The sequence below is a fragment of the Quercus lobata genome, chromosome 4, assembly GCF_001633185.2.
Source record: "Quercus lobata isolate SW786 chromosome 4, ValleyOak3.0 Primary Assembly, whole genome shotgun sequence".
NCBI classification, from domain to species: domain Eukaryota; kingdom Viridiplantae; phylum Streptophyta; class Magnoliopsida; order Fagales; family Fagaceae; genus Quercus; species Quercus lobata.
In genome coordinates, this window is record NC_044907.1 from 33,906,571 (window position 1) to 33,918,668 (window position 12,098).

The 12,098-nt window shown below is 34.5% G+C and overlaps 1 protein-coding gene across 1 annotated transcript; it reads right to left on the reverse strand.

Annotated features, from left to right (window-relative positions):
• Positions 1–7,120: 7,120 nt before the first annotated feature.
• On the reverse strand, positions 7,121–11,457 carry LOC115985081. The gene is made up of 6 exons (XM_031108051.1): positions 11,385–11,457; positions 9,209–9,338; positions 8,958–9,127; positions 8,019–8,307; positions 7,549–7,775; positions 7,121–7,470 (listed from the first exon to the last, which is right to left on the reverse strand). Exons 1-6 carry the CDS (start codon positions 11,455–11,457, stop codon positions 7,283–7,285), a joined length of 1,077 nt encoding a protein of 358 aa, XP_030963911.1. The 3' UTR covers positions 7,121–7,282.
• Between the last annotated feature and the right edge of the window lie 641 nt (positions 11,458–12,098).

Consider the following 12,098-nt stretch of genomic DNA (forward strand, 5'->3'; position numbering starts at 1 on the left):
GGAGATAATCCCTTTGAATACGGTCATATGTGTAAGGAAATCAAATTAGCTTTGATTGGTGGGTTAATTGCATGTTTCCTAATTCAAGTATAATACAGATTTTAGTGTATTAAACCCGGGTCATTTATGCCAAGAGATTTCTTTTTAAGGTGTAAATTCAAATTTGAATTGAAACAAAAAAAATATATATATGGAAACCATAAAAGATGTTTGGGTCTTAAATTATGAGATTTGGTCAAGGTGTACAATTGAAAAACGAAACAAGAGGGAAATCTATAATATGATTATTATTATTATTTTTTTTTTTGAGAAAAAGGTAAATACACTTTATTACGGAAAATCAAGCTGAAAAACATCATCCAAATCCTGTGGTAGATCTTCTAACCACACATCAGTATCTGCAGATGAAACTGCTCGACGAGCGAGGGCATGAGCTAATCTATTACCTTTACTTAACATGTGAAAACTACAAGAAATAGAAGACGACAACAAACGAATATCATCTATAACATGACCATACATTTTCTGAACTGGTCTAGACCCATTAATCGCCTGTATAACTCGCAGAGAGTCACCTTCAATCACCAACTGATGAATACTAAGTTCTTTGGCAAAGCTGATTGCTCTACACGTAGCTAAGGCCTCTACCAAATCCACCGAACCCGGATACCGCACTTTCTGGCTCAAGGCAGCAATGATCTGACCCTCCCAATCTCTAATGACCACCCCGATACCTACACTAACTTGATCACCAAACACAGCACCATCGAAATTGATTTTATAAAGGCCAAAGTTAGGTGGCTTCCATCGTAAATCCTCACTTCAACGAACAGCCTGATGAACCAGCTTTTGCACATCCTGGAACTCGTGAAGGAGCTCTGAAGCTCGTTGAACTACTTCATCTACCTTACATAAGGGTTGTCCCACTCGCAACCTATTACGACGCTCCCATATACTCCAAGCAACCATGGTAAACCGAGTAAACATATTAGAAGAACCATACGAACACAGGAACTGAACAATGTCTACAAAGGTAGAAAATTTTTTAGTTCGAATAAAATTAAAACAAACATCTGTCTGCCATATAGCCCGTGCAACATCACAATACCACAAGGCATGGGTATTGTCTTCAAGGTAAGTTTTGCAGACGTCATAGCAGCCATCAGACACCACCTGACGCTTATACAAGTTGAGTTTAGTGGGTGAAGAATTTTGAACCGCTCTCCACAGAAAGTGCCTCACTTTGTTTGGTACCCGAAGCTTCCAAATGCCATTCCACAGACTTTTCCCTGCCTCCATATCCAATAGACTAGCTTGCTCTTGTTACTTTAACTTAGATAGCAACTGATAAGCACTTTTGACTGTATATTCACCATCAGACGCCAGTGGCCAAATCAAAGCATCTATAGCACCAAACGGGCTAATTGGGATACTTTTAATGGCTGCTGCTTCCCACGGATAGAAATGCTGATCAATAAGGGTCTCGTTCCAAGTTGTCGAACCTGGTAGAAACAGATCACTCACCAGTCACACAAATGGGTCCAGCTATGGTGAAATCACACGTCCACCCCCTTCCGATGACAACCAACGGTGCTGCCATATATGAATATTTTGCCCATCGCCCACTCTCCATCGTGCGCCCCTCAAGACCCCCTCGTGAGCTTGTAGAATACTTCTCCAAGCAAAGGAGAAACGAAGAGGTATCTCCACATCAAAGATGTTACCCAAAGGAAAATATTTAGCTTGAAGGACCTTGAAAACCAGAGAATTTCTCACATGAAAAAGTCGCCACACTTGCTTTCCCAACATAGCATCATTGAACACTCTCAAGTCTCGAAAACCCATACCTCCCACCGATTTTGAAGAGCAAAGTGTTTCCCATTTGACCCAATGAATTTTCTTGGAATTCTCTAAACACCCCCACCAAAACTTTTGAATCATTGCTTCTATATCCTTGAGAAGACCAATGGGAAGTCTAAAAACACTCATGGAGTATGTCGGAATGGATTGAATTACAGCTTTAATCATTACTTCCTTGCCCGCTTGGGAAAGTAATTTCTCCTTCCAACCTTGCATCTTAGCCCAAATTCGCTCCTTAATCCGATTAAAGCAAGCTTTCTTCTGTCACCCCACAAAAGAGGGAAGACCCAAGTATTTCTCATAATTTCTAATAATCAGTACTCCCAACAAAATTTGAAGCTCCCCCTGTATCGCCTCAGAAGTATTACGACTAAAGAAAGCCGTAGTCTTATCAGAATTAACTTGTTGCCCCGAAGCCCCTTCATACAAGGTAAGGATATTCTGGATTTTTTCACACTCAGAAGAGGTTGCTCTACAAAATAGCAAGCAGTCGTCGGCAAAAAAGAGATGGGTGATTTTCGGTCCCGACCTACAAATAGAGTAGCCACGTATTTCTCCAGCTCTAGCAACCTGATTGAGGAGAGCATTCATCTGCGCAAAATAAAAACAGAAAGGGAGATAAAGGGTCTCCTTGCCGTAAACCCCGAGAAGGGTGTATAAGACCCTTGGGTTCACCATTCACCATAATTGAGTAAGAGACTGTTGTGATGCATTGCATAATCATAGCCACCCAAGTCTCATGAAAACCCATCTTCAATAAAATTTTCTCCAGGAAAACCCATTCCACCCTATCATAGGCTTTACTCATTTCAAGTTTTAAGGCCATAAAACCTATATTACCTGAACACTGAGTTTTCATATGGTGAAGGGATTCAAAAGCAATCAAAATATTATCAGTAATAACTCTGTCAGCCACAAAAGCACTCTGAGCCTCCGAAATAATAGAATTCAAGATTGGCTTAAGTTTGTTCGCAATAACTTTTATAAATAACATTACATAGACTGATAGGCCTAAATTGAGCAATGGTTTCAGCATTTTTAACTTTAGGAATCAAAGTGATAAATGTGTGATTTATTGACTTTAAAATTGTACCTGAGTTGAGACAAGAAAGCACAGCTTCAGACACATCCCTTCCAATATCAGGCCAAAATGTTTGAAAGAAGAAAGGGGGCATTCCATCCGGACCTAGTGCTTTCAAAGGCGCCATTTGCTTAATTGCCACATCAACCTCTTCCTGGACATACGGCTTTGTAAGATCAGCATTCATAGTGTCATTGACCACGGGTTGGATTCCCTCCAAAACTCTTTCTAATTCTGATGGACAAGATGTAGTAAATAGCTTGGAATAAAAGTCCACAAAAGTGGCTCCAATAGTCTCCTCATCCGTGACCCAAGTGCCATGCATATCCATAATACCCTTTATAAAGTTCTTACGTTTTCTATTTGTGGCCACCCCATGAAAGTAATGAGTGTTCCTGTCCCCATTAGCAAGCCATTGGGTTCTAGATCATTGGACCCACATGCGGTGTTCTTTGTCAAGTAAGACATTACGCTCCCTCCTCAATTGAACTACCATACCGTAATCTCCACCTTTTGCTGATGCCTCCTCAGCCCTCCATAATATGTCCTTCTTGATTTTGATTTGGTTTTTCACATTACCAAAGTGATCCTTACTCCATGATTTCAGCATTTTTTTACACTTCTTTATCTTAGTCACCACCTTAAACATCTTGTGCCCATCCGTCCCAATGTCCCAAGCCCGACGAACTATGTCACCACAGCCCTCGTCCGCTAGCCACATTTCTTCAAAGCGAAACGACTTTCTTTTCCACCTAGCCAACTCACCATTTGGATTCAACGTCAACAAGAGTGGCCGATGATCTGAGGAAATACAATGAAGGTGGCGAATGGTTGCCGTAGGAAATTTTGCCATCCAATCATAATTCGCCACTCCCCTATCCAAACGTTCCCAAACAACCTGCCCATGCCTCACTCCTTGCCATGTGAATTCCGGAACTATAAACCCTAAATCCATAAAACCACACACATCTAAAACATCTCGGAAAGCTTGCATTTGGCAATGTGGACGAACTCGCCCCCCTCTCTTTTCTTCAGAGAAAAGGATTTCATTAAAATCTCCTATGCAAACCCAAGGCAAATGAGGTTTTGAATGTAACATTCTAAGCATATTCCAAGCCTCCATCCTTTCATTAGTATACGGTTCACCATAGAACCCAGTGAATCTCCAAACTTCCAATGTACCCCCATTGACCACCGCATCAATATGGAAACACGAAAAGCTATCTACCCAAACTAAAACACCTTGCTTCCAAAAAAGAGCCAACCCACCCCCTCTATCTTGGCTTTGAACATAAAATAAACCAGCATACTTAATTTTAACTTTCAAACTTTCTAATTGTTCCTTATCAGCCCACGTCTCAAATAAAAATACAATTAGGGGATCTTGTGCTTGAATCAAATCCTTAAGCTCTCCTTTTGCACGCAGGTTCCCAAGCCCACGGTAATTCCAAGCTAAGCAACTCATTGGCCTCGGTGGGGCTGGACTCCAGCCTCCACCGTTTCTTTATTTTTGATGTTAGCACATAGTCGCTTCTTAGGAGCCAATTCTTCCAACCCCTCCAGACTGTCCTGAATGCCCCTTTTTACAGTAAATGGGGGACTAGCCTTAACCAATGAAGCCTTCTCACGGGCCAAACGCTTCCAAGTTCTAACCGGGCCTCCCAATGCATCAGTCTCATCAAGCACTCCATTCATAACAACAATCCTTTTATTATTATTATTATTATAAAAGGACAATATCATGTTCCTTGTTTATAATTTCTAGCTAGAACAAAACAAAATAATTTTAATGAGATATATACCATGAATAATAGCAATCAAGTCACAAGTGTAATCAGGCTTCATCGGGATAATCTTTTTTGATTGCTTCAGGGTGAGTTTGGTTCAGTTTTTTGAAATTGTGCTTTTCTGAAAAAGTGGGGTTTTTAAAAAGTGCGGTATGAAATTAGGCTTTTTTGTAAAAGCTAAGTGATTAGTAAAAACTGTTAAAAAGTTCTTTTTAAAAAAACTGAGTGTTTGATTATCACTTATAAAAGTGGCAGTTTGAGAGATAAATTACCAAAAAGGACAATGTATATATAAAGAGAATTCTTTGTTTTAATTGCCTCTCTTAATGCAAGTTATGGACACAATATTTTCACAAAAATTTCACAACAAAGTCTATATGACAAGTTGTTAATTGTAGGAAAAAAATGTCACTCATAGGTCTAGATGAGAACTAATAACAACTTACTATGTAAACTTTATTATGAAATTGTTATAAAAATATTCTGTCAATAGTACTAATTTGGAGATATAATAAAATTTCATAATATTTTCACAATACTAATTTAAAATTAATATTTGTAAAATAAAATTTTATGAACATCACAGTTGTGAAAAAAAAAATTGTGAAATAATCTGTGTTCCTACTCTCTATATTTTCTTTCACTTCTTTCTCATCCACTCGTTCACTTCTTCCTCATCTTCTTATTTTCCTTTTCTTTTACTTTCCTCCACGCAAAGCCCCACACACTCCACCACATATTAGTAAAGGACTTCAAGATTTTCAGAACAGGACCTTCTGCCGGGGCTGCCTTCTTCTTCTTGTTGTTGTCTCTAGCTAATTTATTATGCAAAGAACATAGCTGATTTGCAATATCACTGCCTTGAACAAGCTCTCCTATTGCCTTTTTCTTGCTAGTAGGTAAGCTCTCAAACCAAGTACACTCCATTGTTGTGTGTGTGAGTTTCAATGTGTTTTGAGACTTTTGTGTTTTGTGTATATGTGATTGTTTTTGAGCTTTGAGTCCCCTATGTTTGAGCTCTTTTTTTTACCAGCCAATGTGAAGCAAAGCAAGAGGGTTTTTTGAGATTAGATATGTAAGACATAAATAAATAAATAAATAAAAATAGAGAAGAGAAGAAGAAGAAGCAGCACGGAGAGGCTTGTTTTGAAGATGAAACGAGAGGAATCCGTAAGGTGAGCTATAGACCTTGATTTATCAAAGAGAAAAATTGGGTTTTTAATAAAATGTTTGGGCAATTTGGTAATTGAAGATAGCCTCTCAACGGTAATATATGAATGCGCGTTGGCTTTTTGGCAAAAGCTCCAAAGAGCTGTGTTGTGTTAAAGTTCAGTTTCTTCACATTTCAAAATGTTGCATTTTACAAAAAGTAGCTTTTAAAAGTCTCACCAAACGCATAATTTACTTATTTGGTTTCAAAAAGCAGTTCTTGTCTCTAGAGAGTGCAACCAAATGGGCACTCAGTTGATTGCAACAGCCTTATTGAGGAGTTCACAACAAAAAAATCGTTTACATTGTCGTACAGTACTTGGTATGACTTTGGCCCCCTCCTTTTTTTTTTCTTTTTTTTTTAAATTTATTTTTTTAATTTTTTTAAACATATTCGTAAAAAATTAAAATAAAATTTTTATTAAAAAAATAGAAGAAAAAATTGTATTAATTTCTAGGTTGGGCAAGATCCAAACCAACCCAAAAGGCTCAAGTTTTGAACTTGAACCCAAATTTGACCCGAACATTCTATGTTAATAATTATAGAATACATTTTATGTTAATAAAAGAGATGCTAAGTCCATAACATTTTCACAACAAAGTATAGGTGGTTAGATGGTTTGCTTTGTCTTTTTTTTTTTTTTTTTTAATTTTATTTATTTATTTATTTTATTGAAGTAATCCTTAAAAGAAGAATATAGGGCATGGACAATTGGACATATCCTTGAAACTTTTATTTTTTTAAACCTCTATTTATGAATAGATTTAAGCCCCACCCAAAACAGAATATATATATATATATATATATTTACATAGACAAAACTTAGATACAGTACCTTAAGTGCTGTTTCTTAGGTTCTCATCTTAAAATTCAGTCATATGGCTACTTAACTAAATAATACACTTCTATTTCACATGAAAAAATTCACATGACAAAATTTTAAGAGGGAAACCTGAGGAACAGCATCTAAGTACTGTACCTAAGTCTTGTCTTATATATATATATATATATATATATATAAAACTAGGCATAAAGTAAACTAAAGTTAACCACAGTTATATTCCAAAAGTGAGTACAATGGAATATTGGGTTTAAAAATTTATTAAATAGTGTAATATTGTAAAAGAATTATAATAGAGACCAATTGAACTCTAATACATTCACACTCAATAGGGACTAGAATGATAATGCCTCTTTCTTTCTTTTTTTCCTTAATACTGTAGATAGTGTATTAAATTGATCATTCATAATATATAAATATAGTATGCGCTTCTAAAATAACCATGGCAAATTTGAAGTATCTTAACATTGACATCTTTACAACTACGACAATCATACTTCTCTCTAGTCTTCGCAAGTGCAATTCCGAGATAAATGTCGAGAACTACTTGTAGTAGACATAACCATAATTTCTGCTTCTACAATCAAGGTGTCTTCAACAAGAAACCCCTTGGATGCATCGTCAAAATCTTCTCGAAGCAAAAGTTGTGAAAAACCCCAGTCGTTAAATGCGGCAGAGAACCAGTATTTAGCTGTAAGAAATTTGTTAAAAAAAGCTTAAACTAGAGGAAAGCAAATAAAAGAGAACAAAAGGCATAAATAGTGCACACGCAGTGACACCACCCCCCACCACAGAGAAAGAAGAAGAAGATAAAAATGTAAAAATAATTCATTTACTTTTTGTTCTGCATGTTTATTGTTGATTTGGTCCTTTATCCGCAGCTTGAATTCTGCAAAAATTTTGAGGTCTGGTGTAACACAATCAACTGAGTAGAGGAAGACGGAAATGGCTTTGTTTGCTCCGTCATGAATTCCCTTGGGATAAACCAGTAGTTTCCTAGATTCAATCAAAAGAGTTAGAAATAATATTTGATAAATTTTGCAATGGTAGCTTTCGTTTTTATGACAATAAAAGTGCAGTAAGTTTTTAGGCAGTTTAACTAAAAAAGTTTCTTATCGTCTAATAAGAGATTAGGAGTTAAACCCGCATACACCAAATTGGTGACTTGGTCTGATGATTAAGAGTAATCATCGGGAATGAATACTATGGTATAAAAAAATAAAAATAAATAAACAATACCATTTTAAATCTCCAACAACGTATATGCGGGAATAAATGGGTACTTTATCTTGTTGTGTTGAATAGTTTTCAATCTTCCAAGTCATAATTCGGTTAGAAGGTTCTTTTATCATGGACAGATAGTCTCGTTTGGCACTACGTTCATGAACAAAAACCTCAGCACCAAATACACAACAATCATTGACAAGGTATCCATTAGGAAGATTATTGAAAGAATCAAGAGGGAGAAATTTGTCAAAGCCCCATTCCATCTTAATGTCATGGAATCTTCTAATCGTCCCTTCAGCATCTACAAGATATATAACAAACCATAAGTCTATTAATAAGTATAACAAATTTCCCAACAATTTTTCGAATTGTTGTGGTGTCATTTTGTGATTCATGTACAATAAATGTGATGTCAATAGTGGTACATGTGTAAGTAATGTTACACTAATCACAATTTAACACTAATCACAATTTATCACTTCAACAAATTATGAAGGAAAATGTTAACGAATATCCTAAGGGCATTGGTTTAGGAATTATTTTTAAAATCATTTTATGGCAAAATTATGAAGCAATTAACTTTTTCTGAAAACTTTTTATATTTCTTATCAAAGTGGTGTTAAAAAACTTTCTAAATATAGTTTATCAATAATTGCCCTTAATTCGTTAACATGACCTATGAAAAGGTTATACTTTATTATAACGTTAACATGTATTTGCGCATAGGTTAAGGTGAGAATTAATAGGCATTGCATTGGAAAGCAACAAAATATAGATAAATACTTCTTTAACTATCTAATGCGTGTGGCTCCCCAAAAACAATTGATTGATTATAATAGAAAAAAACTTATAATACCTTGAGGGTTGAAGAACTCATTAACATGACACTTGTTTATCTTGAAAATAAAATTATAAAAATAGTAATATTGTACAAATCATGAACGACCAAACCTTGAACGGTCAAGAACTTGTCCCGTATCTGATCAAACACGAACAATTTGAAGGTGGCATAAACCTCCCAACCAAGAGAATACTTTTCTGTATCAACTATTGACAAATAAAGGGAGATGTGATCATTCCCATTCATTTTCTTGTTTCCTTTTGGATAGAGAGACAACCTCCTGCAAAAGAAGATTGAGTAGACGATGATGAGGCAAACATTTGTATTTCAAATTTTTAATTGAACAAAAAATAGAGTCCACCATTTGTGTCCCCCAGCTTCAAAAACACCAGACTCGTATTTTTCCACCCCAGTCTCGCACAATAAAGAGTATGATTGTATTTTAAGTAAGAAATGAGTTGGACGAAAATGTCTTTCTGTTCTTGTGATTGCTGCAAAACATTAGGAATATTTAGATACAATCTAGAAAATATTGGGGGACAAAGTATCAAAAGAAAAAATTTTATATATACATGTGAAAATGAAAGATTGAATGTTTAGTACTTTAGAATTATTAACAAAATATAACAAAAGTAGTGAGTTCTAGTTCGTTTAACTGATAAAATCTTTTGTTGTATCAGCCATAGGTTGAAGTTGACATTTTATGATAGTATTTAGAATTATGATAGAAACATTTTATTTTAGTATTTATTAACCTTTTTTTTTTCTTCTATTGCACGGAGGGATGCCATACGTGCGGGTTCTTTGCCATTAAATTTTTATTTCTCTCTTTCTGAGTTAACTTAATTTTTGAGAGGGGGCTAAGTGTAACTTTTGGAAATCTAAACTTTTAATTTTAGTTATATATTCTATAATAAAAAATGTAGCTAGATAATTGGTGTAACAATGCATACAATAGGGGGGAAGGGTCTGGGGCATGGTCTAAATGGTTTCGTTGGCTCTCTTACTTCAATTCCCACTAAACAAAAAAATGGAAAAAAAAAACCTTGAAAGGACAATGAATCCATCCAAATACGGTGATAAAATTAAAACTTTTCCCTATCACACTAGTGCACTAAACTTTTCCAGAGACCTTTTTTTAATCCGTTTAACAAGTTTCCACTAATAAACCCATCTTAACTTATACAAGTTTAGAGAAAATAATTTTAAAAAATTAATAACATTGAGGGTTTAAGATTTAGAAAGCATAGACATTTTATTTGAGGTGTCGTTCTCATGTCGTATTGGTGTCATACCCGTGTCATACTTGATGTATCATGTTATAATTTTTCAGAAATTGTTCGTATTATTGTGTCATACTTGTGTTCATACCCGTGTCCATGTCTTTGTTCATGCTTCCTAGTAATTAAGATTGTTGCAAATCAAAGGTTATAGTTTCTTTTGTTTCAAATTAAATTCTGGACTTTAAATTTATATCAATTTGATTTTTGGGTTGATTTGGGGTTTAAATTGATACGATTTTAAAAGTATAGGATTTGCATTGTATCTAATGAAATTAGTGTTTAATTTCTAACAATCTTAAACTTCAAGTCCAAAAGTTTTGAAATTGTAAGGTTTAATTTGAAATCACCCCTAAAAAATAGGATATAATTAAAATGTAATTTGTCTAGAATTCTATTTCAAATTATTGTTTTCAAAAGGAAGTTTCGATTAAAAAAATATTATGTTAAATTATAGCTGTGATGAGGCTTCCCTTAAAAAACAAAATGTTTATGTTAATGTATAGGCGTATAACTGAGGTTTGGTACTATATGAATATATTCTTTCATTGTGATGTCCGCTGCAAAAGATTCAAGAAATAAGAGTTATATATTCTATTTGATTATTCTCTTAGAAGAGGAGTTAGGAAATTCCATTAAAAAAAAAAAAAAAATCCTACGAACTATGCATTTGTTTCATGGGTTTGGGGTGAGTTTTGGAATTTTTGGATTTTTTTCCTTAGCTTTGGACCTATGCTGTCAAAAGTTCCAAGCTGAAGTAGGCTAGAAAAGGAAAAAGTTTTAGTTTGGAGAGAAACCCTTCAAACTTTTCTTATATATTTTTATTGAATGTAAATTTTGAAAATCTAACCATTGAATTACATATTTTTATTATGTCCTTCATACTTATAAAATTTGAAGAAAATCAAAGATCAATAATTTTGTCAACAATCAAATGCTTAAATTTCAAGTTTTTGTGGTATAAATTTATACATAAAAAATAAAATCTGATTTGAACAAAATTTGATATGCATACTAAAAATATAAAGAAAATACAACCTAAAGGTTAAATTTTTAAAATTCACATTCAATAAAAAAAAATATAAGAGGAGTTTGAAGTGTTTTTTCTTCAAACAAGTTGAATGTCCGCTAGAAAGTAAAGGATATTAGAATACATATATCTATTTTTATGAACATTGAAATAAAATAAATAAGATACAAAATATCAGTGTCAAAGAACCTTCAAGAGCCAAGAGCCAAGAGGGAAAAAGAACATACCGAATTCCTCGGTAGACTTGGATCCCATGACTTCAGATTTTGGTTTGTCGAAATCCTCTTTATTCAAAACCATTGGTAGTTTGCGTTATTTATAGAGGGGCATCAATATGCCAAAGCACTTTACACACGTAACCGTACCTGTGATTGTTTGGAAGGAAAGAATAGAGAAGGGATCAAGATGCAGGAAAAAGAAAGAAAGGATTTATGCTTATTTTGATGTGAGAGAAGAGGAGAATCTGAGGATTGGATTTTCTTTAAGGCTAGATAAAAGAAACTTAGTATAGTCCTTGTTAGGATGATTACTGTTCGTTAATTATCTTGTCAAATTTTTAATCGTAAATTTCCATGTATTCAAAATTCCTTTCGATTGTAATTACACTGAGTCAAAAAGGATCAAGTTAGAAAAAGAGTACAATCTGCAAACAGCGGGAATTTTGCTATCAGGCGAGCTTAATAGACTTCTAAATTTTGTTATCACAGAACCTTCTGATGGTGTTAGAAAGCAAGCTCTCTAAATAGAATGGGAATAGAATGGGATTCTTCTTCTTATTGAATTGAAAGAAAAATGATAAGAGTACAAAAATAAATATCTCCCACTCTGCTATACATACACCAACGTAGAGCAAGACCAAAGAGGAAACAGAAATGGCGCCAAAAATTCTAACTAACTACTATCACAAATAAACCCGATCCAATTACATCAGGATACGTGGT

Excerpts from the sequence above, each read along its gene's own strand:
- LOC115985081 (XM_031108051.1), bottom strand. The coding sequence starts at position 11,457 with ATGGTTTTGAATAAAGAGGATTTCGACAAACCAAAATCTGAAGTCATG. Across the intron at positions 9,339-11,384 it reads CAAGTCTACCGAGGAATTCG|CAATCACAAGAACAGAAAGA; the intron begins GTATGTTCTTTT and ends AATGTTTTGCAG. Across the intron at positions 7,776-8,018 it reads GTTGTTGGAGATTTAAAATG|GAAACTACTGGTTTATCCCA; the intron begins GTATTGTTTATT and ends GATTGAATCTAG.